Raw genomic sequence first — 16,086 nt, 5'->3', positions numbered from 1 at the left:
AGAAACAAAGGATTTAAACAGAAATTAAATGTTATTTGTCCAACATCTTAGTATTTTGTACTTTATAAAACCTCAAACACAATATGAAAGTCTGTAGCTCATGAATTAGTTTATAATGCTGTACTTTATGTAGCTCTTTTAAAAAAACTTTTTTTGTTTTGTAATTGCTATGGGACCTCCTGTTACTTATTAGACTTTTGTAAATTGCTGAAAAAATACAATGAATTTAATAAAAACCACCAAATTCCGTCATTTTGTATATATCTATCTTTTTATTCCTTACTATAGCCAGTCTTTTTCTTAGGGAAAATATTTTGACTCCAGGCTCTTTACATTATTATTAAAAATTCTTTCCCAAATATATGATGCAATCATTTACGGAACTGAAGGGAGAAATAGATAGCAACACAATAACAATAGGAGAGTTAGATACCCCACTTTCACTTATGGATAGAACAACCAGACAGAAGAAAGCAGAGGACTTAAACAACACTATAGACCATTTGGGCCTGATAGACATATACAGAATAGGGAACAACAGCAGATGACACATTCTTCTCAAGTAGACACACAACATTCTCCAAGATAGACTACACGTTAGGCCACAAAACAAGTCTTAACAACTTTATGATGAAAATCATACCAAGTATCTTCTCTGATCGCAGTGGGATGAAGCTGGAAATCAATATTAGGAGCAAAACAGGAAAATCCACAAATATGTGGAAATTAAACAACACGCTCTTAAAACAATCGATGGGTCAAAGAAGAAATCACAAGGGAATTTAGAAAATATCTGGAGATAAATGAAAACACAATATACCAAAACTTAGGGCATGCAGCAAAAGCAGTAGGAAGAGGGAAGTTTATAGTAGTAAATGCTTACATTAAAAAAGAAAGATCTCAAATCAATAACCTTACTCCTCAAAAAACTGGAGAAAGAAAAACAAAATACAAAGTCAGCAGAAGGAAAGAAATAATAAAGATTATAGCAGAGATAAATGGAAGAGAGAATAGAAAAAAAAACATCAGTGAGACCAAGAGTTGGTTTTTTTGAAAAGATCAAAATTGACAACTTCTTAGCTAGACTAAGAAAAAAAGAAGGAAGATTCAAATAGCTAAAATTAGAACTGAAAAGGGAGACATTACAACTGATGCCACAGAAATAAAAAGGATTATAGGAGACTACTGTGAAAAATTATATGCCAACAAATTGGATAACCTAGAAGAAATGGATAAATTCCTAGAAATACACAACTTACCAAGACTGAACATGAAGAAATGAGAAATCTGAACAAACCTATAACTAGTGAGGAGGTTGAAGCTGCAATCGAAAAGCCCAGGGCCTCATGGCTTCATTGGAGAATCCTACCAAACATTTAAAGAAGAGTTAATACCAATCCTTTTCAAACCCTTCCAGTGAATTGAAGAAGGAATACTTGCAAACTCATTCTATGAGGCCAGCATTACCCTGATCCAAAAACCAGCCAAAGACACAAGAAAAAAGAAAAAAAATTGCATACCAATATCTCTGATGAATATTGATACCAGAACTTTAAACAAAATACTAGTAAACTGAATTCACCAGCACATTAAAGGATCATACAACATGACCAAGTGGAATTTATAGCTGGAGTGTAAGGATGTTTCAGCATATGATAATCAATATGATATACCACATTAACAAAATGAAGGACAAAACCACATGATTGTCTCAATGCAGAAAAAGCATTTGAGGCTGGCCCCATGGCCGAGTGGTTAAGTTTGCGCACTCCGCCTCAGGTGGCCCAGTGTTTCGTTGGTTCGAATCCTGGGTGTGGACATGGCACTGCTCATCAAACCACGCTGAGGCAGCGTCCCACATGCCACAACTAGAAGGACCCACAACGAAGAATATACAACTATGTACCGGGGGGCTTTGGGGAGAAAAAGGAAAAAATAAAATCTTTAAAAAAAAAAAAGAAAAAGCATTTGACAAAATTCAGCACCCTTTTATGATAAAAACTAGGATTAGAAGGAAGCTTCTCATCATAATAAAAGCCATATATGAAAAGACAGCAGCGAATATCATACTCAATGTGTAAAGACTGAAGGCTCTTCCTCTAAGATCAGGAACGAGGCAAAGATGCCCACTCTCACCACTATTATTCAACATAGTACTGGAAGTTCTAGTCAGAGCAATTAGACAAGAAAAAGAAATAAGACATATAAATTGTAGAGGAAGAAGTAAAATGATCTGCGTTTGCAGATAACATGATCTTTTATGTAGAAGACCCTAAAGATTCCACAAAAACTGTTAGAACTAATCAGCGAATTCAGCAAAGTTGCAGGATACAAAATCAATGGTCAAAAATTTCTTACATTTCTATATGCTAACAATGACTAATCTGAAAAGGAAGTTAAGCAAACAATTGCATCAGAAAGGATAAAATATTTAGGAATAAACTTAACCAAGAAGAGGGAAGCCTTGTACATTGGAAACTACAAAACATTACTAAGAGAATTCAGAGGATAGAAATAAATGGAAAGACATCCCGTACCCATGTATGTCACTACTACCCAAAGTGATCTACGGATTCAGTGAGATCCCTATCAAAAGCCCAATGGCATTTTTTGTAGAAATAGAAAAAAAGAATCCTAAAATTGCTCTGGAATCTCAAGGGACCTCAAATAGCCAAAACACTCTTTTAGTGAAGACAGTTTGAGGCCTCATACACCTTGATTTCAAAACATTCTGCTAAGCCACAGTAATTAAGACAGTGTGGGACTGACATAAAGACAGACAATATAGACCGATGGAACAGAATAGAGATGCCAGAAAGAAACTCTTGCATATATGGCCAAATGACTTTCAACAAGGGTGCCAGGACTGCGCAATGGGGAAAAGACAGTCTCTTCAACAAGTGGTGTTGGTAAAACTGGATGTTCACGTGCAGAATAATGAAGTTGGACCCTTTACACCATGTGCAAAAATTAACTCAAAATGGATGAAAGACCTAAAAAGTAAGACCTTAAACTATTAAACTCCTAGAAAAAAATGTAGGGAAAAAGCTTCAGTTGAATTTGGCAATGATTTCTTGGATATGACACCAAAAGCACAGGCAACAAAAGGAAAAATAGACAAATGGGACTACACCAAACTTAAAAACTTCTACATGTCAAAACAATCAGCAGAATGAAAAGGCAACCTATAGAACGGGAGGAAATAATTGCAAATCATATATCTGATAAGGGGTTAAAATCCAGAATATATAAGGAACTTCTATAACTCAACAATAAAGAACCAAACAACTTGATTAAAAAATGGGCAAAGGACTTGAATAGACATTTCTCCAAAGAAGATACACAAATGGCCAACAAGCACACAAAATGATGTTCAACTTCACTGATTATTAAGGAAAGGTAAATTAAAACCACGTGAGCTATCATTTCACACCTTCTCAGGATGGCCACTATCAAAAGAACCAGAGATAGCACGGGTTGGTGAGGATGTGGAAACACTGGAATCCTCGCCTACTATTGGGGGGAATGTAAAATGCTGTAGCCTTTATGGAAAACAGTATGGGGGGTCCCTCAAAAAATAAAAAATAGAATTACCATATGATCCAGCAATTCCCCCTCTGGGTATATATCCAGAAGAAGTCAAAGCAGGATCTTGAAGGGATAATTTGCACACCTATGTTCATCACAACATTAGTCACAATAGCCAAGAGGTGGAAGTAACCCAGATGTCAATGAACAGATGAATGCATAAAGAAAATGTGGTATATACATACAATGGAATATTATGCAGTATTAAAAAAGGAAGGAAATCCTGTCATATGCTACAGCATAGATGAACCTCAAGAACATTATGATAAGCAAAATAAGCCAGTCACAAAAGCATAAATGCTGTATGATTATACTCGTGTGAAGCATCTAAAGTAGTCAAAATCATAGAAACAGAAAGTAGAAATAGAGGTTACCAAGGGGGTGGGGAAATTAGTGTTTAGTGAGTATAGAGTTTCAGTGTTTCATAACAAAAAAGTTCTAGAGATCTCTTGAACAACAATGTGAATATACTGAACGCTACTCAATTTCACACTTAAAAATGGTTAAGGTGGTAAATTTAATGTTATGTGTTTTTTACCACAATAAAAAATATTGGCCAGGGTAGGGGGAAGGTAGATTCTTAAGTAACCAGGTAAACGTTGTAACTGATTATGGTTTAAAGGAAGGTAGTATTTTTAACATTGAGAAAAATGGTTCACAGACCAGGTAAGTAGAGAGTGGGAAGAAGGCAAAGATTAAAAGAAAAGGCTATGTATTTATCCTACCCTCTTTCCCCAAAATCCTGGTTTATCCACCTTCCCCTCCACATGCCACCATGTGGGAGGGGAAGGATTACTTGCTACCCCATTCCATTATGAAACATGGGTTCAGAGAATATGAGAAATTTAGAAAAGTGCATAAGCTTCATTTTCCATTTAAATCACTGGAAGAAGTCTTGTTTTGCTGCAGTCTTATTTTAAAAGTGTTTATAGTTGTGCTAATATATATGATGTTTACATCATTTAACATTTAGATGAAACGTTCATATAAATAAACACTACAATATAAATGTTGACTATTTATAGAACTAGTTTTGAGTTTTATAGTGCAGGTGATCTTCTCTGTATTATTAGAAAATGTTAATCATATTTTACTCCTTGTACCTCTTAATTTAGTGGGCCAGCTTTTAATTTTTCTTTCCATATTCCCCTGCTGCTCTCTTTTTAGTTTCAGTAGTTTTAGCAGTTTATTTTAAATTGACATCAGCTTTCAAAATTCAGATTACAGAAAAACAACTATAGATATAATCCATAATTATAGTACTTTTATTGTTTTCTGTTTGGCTAAAGGAACAATCCCTTTACAGTTATTCTAGAACAGTAAAGTAATATATTTTAGGTATGTTTTTACTCTAAAAAGTAAAACTTAGTAATGACAACTCATCTATATATCAAATTTGTAGAATAATAAAAGAGATTTGTTCCCTTTGAAATATGTAAATATGGTGTCTGACTGTGCATTTGAATTGCCCTTGTGATATACACAGCTCAAAATAAATGAGTTTCTGTTGTTTGTGTGCCATTTAGCTAAAGGCAAGGAAAATAATTAAAAATGTTTTTGCTCCTTGGGAAATGTTTAGTTCCCATTTATTAAAAATAGAGGTAGAAGGGGGCCGGCCCTGTGGCCAAGTGGTTAAGTTCGCCACTCCGCTTCTGTAGCCCAGGGTTTTCTCCAGTTCGGATCCTCGGCACAGACATGGCACCGCTTATCAAGCCATGCTGAGGCGGCGTCCCACATAGCACAACCAGAAGAACCTACAACTAGAATATACAACTATGTACCAAGGAGTTTTGGGGAGAAGAAGAAAAGAAGAGGAAGATTGGCAACAGATGTTAGCTCAGGGCCAATCTTTAAAAAAAAAAAAACAGAGTAGAAGAATGTTTAAGAACCTACTTTGTGAAATGCTCACCAGACCTATAAATTAAAATACAATGACTTGGAGTTGATAAAGAAAAAAAAAAAACTTGTTGGAAACTTATTTATGATGATGACAAAGAAAAAGTTGTGAAATTATTCTTTTGTTTTTTTGGGGGGTTTTTTTTGAGGAAGATTAGCCCTGAGCTAACTACTGCCAATCCTCCTCTTTTTGCTGAGGAAGACTCGCCCTGAGCTAACATCCGTGCCCATCTTACCCTACTTTATACGTGGGACACCTACCACAGCATGGCTTTTTGCCAGGGGGTGCCATGTCCGTACCTGGGATCCGAACCGGCAAACCCCGGGCCGCCAAGAAGCGGAACGTGCAAAGTTAACTGCTGTACCACTGGGCTGGCCCCCTGAAATTATTCTTAATATCACACTATTTCTTTCTTTTTACAAGGAAAAATACATATTTTATTGACTTTTTTAGGATCCTTTTGATATAAGCTGATTTAAATTTGTATCTAAGTAGGGCATTTTCTCCTCTCTCTCAGCATTATCAGTTAACTAATACAGCAGTATTATGTTATAGTAAGGTTAATGGCATTAGAAAACTTGTTTGGGAGTTGTTTTCACAGTGTTTATTTGCAAATGATGCAGATAACCACTGTGTCCTATAAAGGGAAAAGGGGAATTTGTAATTACAAGATGCAGATGTTCAAAACTCAGCTTCTCTTCTGATAGCAAGTTAGAGAAATCAGTCTCCATTTGTAGATAAGTATTTAGAATTTCATGATTGTTTTTAAAATCCAGGAATATGAGGATAATTATCATATAATACTTTATGAATCTTTGAAGCAAGGCATTTGTGTGACAGCTAATAATAATGCATTTGAAAGTGAACTTTTCCTTTCTTATACCCATTTATAAATGTCTTCCTGTGCCATTCATGTAGCAGTGTTCCTTAAAAACTCTGTTGGGAAACTTGTCAGTGTGGCTGATCATAAGGGCTTAAGAGTTGCTCTCTCCCCAGAAAGATGGACTGACAGCTGGGGATTATAGGGATGAAGATATGTGAGATAAAGCGTGTTAGAGAATAACTGCTTTCCAGAGTAGACATTTACGGCCTATGGCTTAGAGTCTGAAACAATCTTTATTTCTTATCTCCTTATCCATTGTTTTAAACTATCAGAAGTAGCTTACTAGTTCTGTAGTACATGAAACTTGTCTACTATTACTGTATTTGTCTAGGATTTTTAGTCTATGATTTCTCTACAGTATTAAGGCAGTAACAAAAATACCTGCTTACGAGGAATTTGCACTTCACAAGTAAGTTAGGATCTGACTTAAGACACAAAAATTTAATTTAGCACCTTCAACCAGATCGTTATTTGGAAAATGTTTCTGAACTAATGCAGCATGTCTTGGTTAATGGTAAATAGATGATTTTTCTGTTAGAAGAGCTAGTTTGTTCTTTTTTGCATTTTCATCAGGTACTTAAGTAAATCAAATCATAAAAATTGAACAGAAGTGTAGAAGGGAGTGGTGAAGTTGTTTAATCCTGTGTGAGCATAGAAAAGAATGACTGAGCTGGGGTTTGGATGGGTCTCCTGTTACCTTACAAAATGATTTGAAGCAAATACGTTTCTGTATTTTAATTAATAATGGGTGACATATATTGAGCACTTACTATCTGTCAGGCACTATGCAATAAATATAATGTAACCCCCAAAATTTTATGATGTAGATGACATTTTTATCCCCATTTTACAAAACTGAGGCTCAGAGAGACTTAATGACATTCAAGATTCACACAGTAAGTGGTGGGGTAAGGATTCAAACCTAGGTAGTCTAACTCCAGAATTCATACTCAGGGCTGCCTCGTAAAGTGTTGCATACATCCTACACAAAGTCCATGAATGCTGCTTCCTGGAACTCCTCCATGTGCCTGCCAAAGCCTTATCAGTACATAGGACCATCTTCCTGCTGTATATTTCCAAGTGCCGAGGATAAGGAGATGAGTCTGATGTATTTCTAGTAGGAGGAGACACACACATAAATAAATAGTATAGTCATATGCGTGGTAAAGTTGGGAGCAGAGAAGGAATCTACCAGTTTTCTCTGCGTCCTCGCTGTCCATACTTCTGATACTGTAAACTTGCATTACTCCCTTCTCATGAGTTTATCACACATTCTGGGTCCTTTTTTATTCTTCATCACTACATCCTGTTGAAGTAAGAAGGAAACAGTGTTACTTTAGAGATAGAAAAAGAGACGCAGAAAGGTTAAGTTCTTTTCCTAGAGGCGCAGTAAATCATTGATACCAGAACAATAATTTGGGGCCCCAAATGACAGTTAATTTCCTTGGTAGACTAGAAAATTGCACATTTCCCTGAAATTCTTCCAAGAATCTTTTCTTCATTTAACTCATATCCTTTTCAAGCCTTTATATTTTTCAAGCTTGCAAATATGTGGAAAATCTTTTCCTGGTATTTTAGCAAGTAATGTGGTTATTCAAAGTAGATAACTTCTATAGTTTATGGCCATTGTGGCCTCTGGGGACCCCACAGCGGTAATCCAGCTGCAGTGTATGAGGTGTCCTTCACCGAAGGAGGTCGTGATATGGCAGGTCTCTGGGCAGCTTCTCTGCCTTGTAGCAAAGCTAGCAGTTCAGGGACCAAATGAAGCAGATTTTATTGTTCAAAGGACAGACTCAACCTGTGTCAGCTTAAGCAACATTTGCAGGGCCGGAAGAGAAAGTCTTATAACATACTGGAGATACTAGAGGTCCAGGGGTATTTGTTGAATTGCCTGTGTTGGTGCCAAGTGAGGGAAGAATACAGAGGGTGAACACACCTGGCTTCCTTCTCAGAGCTGCCATTTGGCAATTATGCCAAACATCATGGGGAATGCTTGCCATTCATTTCATTTTGACCTGTGAACTGCTCTAGTTCAGAGCTCAGATTGATAGTAAATGTCATATATCTGTATCCCTCAGTATTTAGTAACACATTCTTTTTTCCTTTCCCAAATTCCTTGTAAAGTGGTTCTTAACTTTTTTGGATCAGGGACTATACTAAGAATTTCATGAAAGCACTCTCTCCAGAAAAATGCACACACTTAGAAAATTTTGCATATAATTTCAAGGGGTTGAAGGCCCTTTCCCTCAAACGCCCATCTGTGAGCTGTGGCTTGGGAGTAAATAACTGTTGACTGTAGACTTTCCATAGTCACTGTGTTTAATATCCGAAGAAATACTATAACTTTTAACCTGTAGATGTTTCACAGAAAATGTGTTTAATCTTCTGCCATATTGATGAAAAGTAAATGCAGTATGTGTTAAATCAGAACACAGACACATTGCTTCAGAAAATTTTTATCATAAACTTAAATTTTGAATAACAGCTATCTAATATTTCCTTTTGTCTCCCTATTTTAAAGCTCGGTAAAATGAGGCTGACAATTCCATGTCGGGCCCTTACATGCTCTCATCTGCAGTGTTTTGATGCAACTCTTTATATTCAAATGAATGAGAAAAAACCAACCTGGGTTTGTCCTGTGTGTGATAAGAAGGCTCCCTATGAACACCTTATTATTGATGGGTATGTGAACTTGAAAGTTTTTCCTTGTACTTTGAAATGATCGTCTGTTATCTGAGTTTGTTATCCATCAGGTTTGGGATAAAAATTCTACAGGTAGTGTTTCCTGTTTATGTATTTTAGAGTTTTCATGATTCTAGAAATCAATATTTTTTCAAAGTAATTAACATTGTATACATTTTTCCTTTTTAACTTGATGTCCTCTTGTTTTGGAAATGCGTTCTTTACTCTCAGTGCCTGCTGACATTTACCATTTAAAGCACCAGTGCAGGATGTGCGTACCCCTTTTCCTAACATGAATCCATCTACCCCCTAGACTTGCAGACCATATTAGAGAAAGAATGAAGGAGTTGTGAAACTGTGGTTAACTTAAGCTCACCAGAAATTGGGCTTGTTTTTGCACATTTTCTGTTGCTTGAATCATGGTCCATCATACCTATTCCCCACTGAAGGTCTCCTAAAACTGATCAGCACGCTGAGTAGCAGCTTACTTTGTTTTTCTATCCCCTCTGAAATACTTGTTTTTGTCATTCTTGTCCACCTGCAGCATGACAACAGTTATTTTTTTAACACTCCTGTGTTTGATCTGTCCCAGCAGACATTTTGGGATGTTTCTCTAAATTCTCCCCTATTCTCTAGCTTCCTTTTTGCCACTGAACAAAGATAAATTGTGAAAAGAAAGATCTTAATATTTCCTGTACTCTCTAGTAAAACACTTAAGGCAACTGATCTATAGTATGTGAGAAAACATAGGAGTCTGGGTGTGTAACATCAGGAATGGAATACATTTAGCAATACAAGTGTAACCCAGAGCTTGAAAGATGTCAGATCAGTCACAGGAGAAAAAGTAAACATGTAACTTAAATGTTTTATGCTTAATTTTTCAGAGATGACAGTGATCACTAACTCTGAATTGAATAATATTTTACCAGCTGTGTATATTATATAGCTTTAGATATCCCCATCAATTGGAATTTTTCTTTCATTATAAAAGCCATACACACACACACACACACACGCACACACACTTAGAAATTGGAAAACGCAGGAAAATAAAAAGCTTTTGTGGTGTGTTATTTTCTGATTTTTGTTTTCACATAATTGTGATTGCACAGTATTAATATTTTTTATCCTTTGGTTTCATTTAACATTATAACCTAAGAATTTGACCATTAATTTTACACAGTTTTTGCAAATCTCATTTTTAAATATCTGCACGATATTTGTCAAGGAGACTTGACATTCAGTACATATTTTTGTATTGCTTCAGTTTATCCATTATGCTTATTGTAGGCGATTTAGACTATGTAAAAAGGGTATAAAGAAGAAAAAATATCCATAATGTCACCACTCAGATAACTGCTATTTATATACCAGACTAACACAGAATTTTATTTTTAGAATATAGAGTTTTCTTTTCTTTGCCTCTTCCTACTTTTTATATTTTCCCATGTTATTAAAAATCTTTGGAAACCTCATTTTTCATGGTTGCATAATATTTCCTTGCATAAAGTTACCATAATTTAGGTAGCTGTTTTCTTATTTAGCCCTAGATTTTGAGAACAAATATAACTGTCTATTCCACTTTCTTCCTCCTCATTTGTACTTGTGCAAAGCATAGAAGGTCTGAATGTTTTTTGAACAGTAATAATTCTAATCTGTGTTCATTTTGAGTGTGATATTCAAATGACAAATTGTTTTTTATAGCTTGTTTATGGAAATCCTAAAGTACTGTACAGATTGTGATGAAATACAGTTTAAGGAGGATGGCTCTTGGGCACCTATGAGATCAAAAAAGGAAGTGCAGGAAGTTTCTGCCTCTTACAATGGAGTTGATGGTGAGTGTTAGTTTTCCAGAAGGGTGGGGCAATCTCCCTGCTGTTGTAAAGCCTTGGTTTTCAATAGTAAAAAGCATAAATTTTTAAAAATCACTCAGCAGTATATGGATAGCTCAATAACTCTTATTAAATTATTGATTAAATGTTCAGAAGTAGTAAAACTCCGTTTAAATTCACTTTTTTGCCAGCTTTTAAAATTTTGTGGTATAGATTTCAAAATAACAGTCTAATAAGTCATTTGTAAAGTCATGCTTTTGAAATGGTATCCTTTAAAATTTTTAACAGATTTTGTACAGATTAGTGAACATTCCTTTTTCATTTACATTTTTTTTCCTGGCCTTTAGTATGTTTTTGCTGGAAGGAGGCTATAACTTTTTTAAAATGTTACCATAGCATTCCTTAAGCATATCAGGCACTGTACAGGTAAACATATGTAATGTATAGTCTTTGCCTTCAAACTGCTTTTATTCTGAAGTGGACATACATTTTGATGTTTGCCCTATTTCATGATTGTTTTTCAAAAAAATCCTTTAACAACCAATAATAAATAGTAGGGGTTTTTTCTTTGTTTTGTTTTACTAATAAATAGTAGTTTTAATCTTAGGGGAACAGAGCCACTGTTGGTTTTCTAGTTTCTCACCCCAGCAATGTTATAGGTCTAAACTATACCTGATAAATTAATCCACAGACACACTGAGAAAAAAAAGAGAGGTGTCATAGGTCTTCTTTGCCTTGTGTTTTTAATCATTCCTACACAGGATGCTTGACCTCCACGTTGGAGCATCAAGTGGCTTCTCACCACCAGTCCTCAAATAAAAATAAGAAAGTAGAGGTGATAGACCTAACCATAGACAGTTCATCTGATGAAGAGGAGGAAGAGCCATCTGCCAAGAGGACCTGTCCTTCCTTGTCTCCCACATCACCACTGAATAATAAAGGGTAAGTGCTAAGCCCTTAAAAAAGTCATTGTGAAAGTTAATTTTAAAAGATCTGCCAAATAACATGATTATGCATGATAGTAATACTTAGCAATCAAAGAATCGGTTGAATTTTTCCCAGGTGTGTGATAATTCTTGAGGGGTTGGGATAATGCATTAAAGGGGTAACTTGGATACAGTATTCATCATACCAAAAGATGATTCTAGTACAGTGGTTCTCAAACTTTAGTGTACATCAGAATCACCTGGAGGGCTTATTAAAACACATATGCTTCCCTATCCCCCCATGTCTGATTCAGGAATAGGGACTGAGAAAATTTGTATTTCTACTAAGTTCCCAGGTGATCCTAATACTGATTATAGGATTTAGAACATTTACTCCAACGGGAAAATGTGTGCTGTGAATTAACCCTAAGTTGAGTGTTTCAAGTGGAAAGCAGAGGAACACCAGGTGAATGCTTTAAACCTGTCCCACGATGTGTAAGGCTGGCAGTGAAAGAAGTCTAAGACCTAAGTTACAGTACACAGTGCTTTCTGTTTTGCAGACTCATTTCCCGTATTTCCCATTAGTCTCATGTCAATAATAATGTGCCTTGGTTATGCTTCAGTTCACTTCATGAAACACTGTTATCTACTTGATGTAAAACTCCCTGTGCTAAACATGGGTGATAATAAAGTGAGTAAGTACAGTCCTAACCTTAAACAGCTTAACATTTTCTAGAGAATAGTAAAGCAAGTAGCTAACTCTAGCTGTACTCTTAAACAGACTTATTGTTAGTCTCAAGAGACACATCGGGGATTCTTAGCAAAAAGACTTCCTGTTTTGCTGAGGCCCAATTGGAACATACTAAAGGTAAATCTAGAAATAGATGCGCCCCTTTTTAGGTATCGTGAGAATTATGTGGCCTGTGGTAACTGAATAGGGGCTCTTGGAAAAATCTCGTTCCAACAAACAGTCGTGCCTGAGGAAAGAATGAGAATGAGAGGAGAGCAGTCCACAGAAGCCGTGGTTACAGGTTTCAAGGTGCAAGAGGGGAAGTTAACACCAGACCAAGAGCAGGCATTCCGTGCGTGGAGTCAAATCATTTTCAGGTTAGATACTGTTTCATGAGATAAAAAGATCTTCTATTTGAACATATTTGTAGTTACTTGAAAGATAAAGTTGCCACAGTAAAGAGCACAGTCATGATAAATGTAGCTCCTCTCTCATTAGGGGACTTTCACTGTTTCAGGAATCTTCATAATACAAACAGACTACACAAGTTGATATTTTCACTCTCGAGTAGCTTATCTCAGCATTACACACAGACAGAAAGAAAGACATTACAAGCAGTATCCTTATTCTAAACAAAGTGAATATTTAAACACTAATTCTACTTTAAATCCTACTTTATGAACTTTACCTCTGATGAAAGCCTACCTTGATGGCTGTTGCCCAGCAAGCCTGACCTTATTATTACACTAACTTATTGTATAAATCTCCGTGGGAGAAAAAAGAAAAGTCAAATTACCAGAAGCTGATGTAGTTAGAACAAATTTCTATAGAATTTTGATTCCAAGATATTTTATATTTAATATCAAACCATAGTATAACCAGATACATGTTATATTATTTCTTTAAATGCCATACCTGCAACATTAAAAGATATTTCATAAATCTCTGGGTATACAAATACTTTATGGATTAAATGCATCATTATATATGTTAGTTCTACTCTTTAGAATATTAATAGTCATATATATATGTAAACTATGTAATAATTTTACTGTCTGACTATACATTTTTCCTTGAACTTTTTTGAATGTTTAGAAATCTAATATTTCTTATTTGGATATTTACTTTGCTGTTTCTCCAAAAATAGCTGTGTTTATTATGTTTGGAAAATTACATTAGACGCATTAGCTGCTTCCTTGAGCTTCCCAGTGACTAATTAAACCCAGATATAATATTTGCAAATGCCTGACCTTTCCCTCTCTATTTTCAGATAGAAACAGCAACCTGAAAGTTTATGACATTTTTAGAAGGATAACACCATATTCAATACTAGTGGCCATTTTACAATAATGACTAGCCAATAAGTAGAAACCTACACCCAGCATATTGTATTTGTTGTTGTGCATTGTAAAGGTAGAAACACATTTCAGAATATTATCACAAAATTGAAAGAAAAGGAGCCAGCCAGGAATTAAAAAGAGACAAACATTGGTAAATGTAAAATGTTTTGCTGTATTTAATCACTGAGTGTTTAGTATTCATCCAGAAATTTCCTTTGCTGTTTGGTATACCAAGATGTTTTCAAAGACTAGGATTTCAACTGCTTTCTTCTCTCTTGTAATCCCTTAGGCGTTGTCAGAGGAGACAGCTAATGGAAATTGGTACTTTTTATAGATGTAAGAGGTTTAATTAAGTTTCCATTAAGCGAAACGTTTTTATGAGGTGGATGAGAGTGTATTTTATGCTTCATTTCCCATTCATAAAAATGTGGTAGATGGTCATAACTAGAACTCTATTCCTGGAAATCCAACCTTGGCATCTTGCAAAATGTTCTGTATCAATGAAATGGCATCTCTACACCCCAAGTACTTTCCATGAAGTTTTAAAAGCAAAAGACAGTCTCTTGATACCTTCTTTTCTCTTTATTTTCTATAACTTAATATGCCTATTCACCTCTTGTATGGTTGGGGTAGCATATGACCCTTTGTTTGCACTCAGAACTATTAGAATTTTTTCTTTTTCTTTTCAAAATCGTTTCAGTTCTTCCTTTTCTTTTTCCTTTCTCCATCCTTTTTGCTTTTTCCTCAATTTTTGATGAAGAAAAAAAGATTCAACAACTTAGCTACTTAAAGCATTTCACTCTGTTCTTCCAGAATCCCTCTTTTTGTTTTTTTCTCTTTTCCAGTTATACTATTCTCCCTTTAAAAACTCTCCACCACCTGTTCATTTTAGAGCATGGCTTCTCCTTGTCTTGCTGTCTTCGTTCATTCAGCAGGCCTTTTATGCAGTGTGCTGATGACTGTGTGACTGTGCTGGGCACCGTGTGTACCAAGAAAAACAGTACCTAGCTTCTGTTGTCATAAAGTTTACAAGTCTGGGGGCCAGCTGTTAAATCCTCACTGCTCAGTTTGCTCCATTCCCCAGTCTTGTCTATATGCGTTTTCTTTGTAAGAACTTACCTGTACTTTTTTTTTTTTTTAAGATTCTATTTTTTTCCTTTTTCTCCCCAAAGCCCCCCAGTACATAGTTGTATATTCTTCGTTGTGGGTCCTTCTAGTTGTGGCATGTGGGACGCTGCCTCAGCGTGGTTTGACGAGCAGTGCCATGTCCGCACCCAGGATTCGAACCAACGAAACACTGGGCCGCCTGCAGCAGAGCCCCCAAACCCAACCACTCTGCCACGGGGCCAGCCCCTACCTGTACTTTTTTAATAGCCGATATTCCAGTGTTTATTTTTAAGAGGTTTCAGAATTTCCTGTGCTGTAGATACATTTCACTCATATCCCATTGAAGTGGCTCAGCCATGCCTTCCCCCTGCATTCTTGAAAGTGTAGATGATGATGTTCCGAAGACAGCATATGACTTAGGAATGTTGGATACTGTTGTATCTAACCATTTCTCCCTGTAGCCTCTCTGAAATGCTATTAAGTATACAAATTATTTCCTAATAATTATGGTAGTCTAAGTTAGATATTACTCTGCTTGTCTTTCATTCTAGCACAAAAGCTAGGACTCATTGTAAGATGTAACCCCTTTGTTTGTCAAACTTAAAAGTTTAGTTGACTCATGAAAATTATGCAGACCTTTCCTTTTTCTAGCATATTAAGTCTTCCACATCAAGCATCTCCAGTGTCCCGCACCCCAAGCCTCCCTGCTGTAGACACAAGCTACATTAACACATCCCTCATCCAAGACTACAGGCATCCTTTCCACATGACACCCATGCCTTATGACTTACAAGGTGAGTCACCGGTTCTTCTGTCTTGTCAGATAGCATTATGAATTTCTTTGATGTATATAGTCTTCTTCGGGGTGAGTCTGAGGAGGAACTGAAAGATTGGAAAAACAGGGGCTTGGACCTAGGGAACTGGGAGAGATACATACTGTGGTCATAAGTAAATACGCATCCCGTTCCTTGTTTGTATCTTCATCAATAGCCAGTGTTTTACTACCAGTGGTAAAACTAGGGCAATGATATGAGTTTCAAATGTTTCAAATGTTTTCAGTGTGAGTTTCAAAGTAGTCTAGTTGTTTTTGGATGACTTCCA

At 36.0% G+C, this 16,086-nt stretch overlaps 1 protein-coding gene across 1 annotated transcript in view; it reads left to right on the top strand.

The window, feature by feature from the left end:
* The window catches only part of PIAS1 (protein inhibitor of activated STAT 1), a 113,671-nt gene that overhangs the window by 91,644 nt on the left and 5,941 nt on the right, over positions 1-16,086 (top strand). The window contains exons 9-12 of the mRNA XM_008539581.2: positions 8,890-9,050; positions 10,755-10,885; positions 11,644-11,824; positions 15,637-15,779. Of these exons, the coding sequence (XP_008537803.1) occupies positions 8,890-9,050; positions 10,755-10,885; positions 11,644-11,824; positions 15,637-15,779 (616 nt within the window). The remainder of the gene's footprint in view (positions 1-8,889; positions 9,051-10,754; positions 10,886-11,643; positions 11,825-15,636; positions 15,780-16,086) is intronic.

Source organism: Equus przewalskii, chromosome 1 (genome assembly GCF_037783145.1).
Source record: "Equus przewalskii isolate Varuska chromosome 1, EquPr2, whole genome shotgun sequence".
In the NCBI taxonomy this organism is placed as follows: Eukaryota; Metazoa; Chordata; class Mammalia; order Perissodactyla; family Equidae; genus Equus; species Equus przewalskii.
The sequence above is the reverse complement of the archived record's forward strand: the minus strand, read 5'-3'. Positions and strand labels throughout refer to the sequence as shown.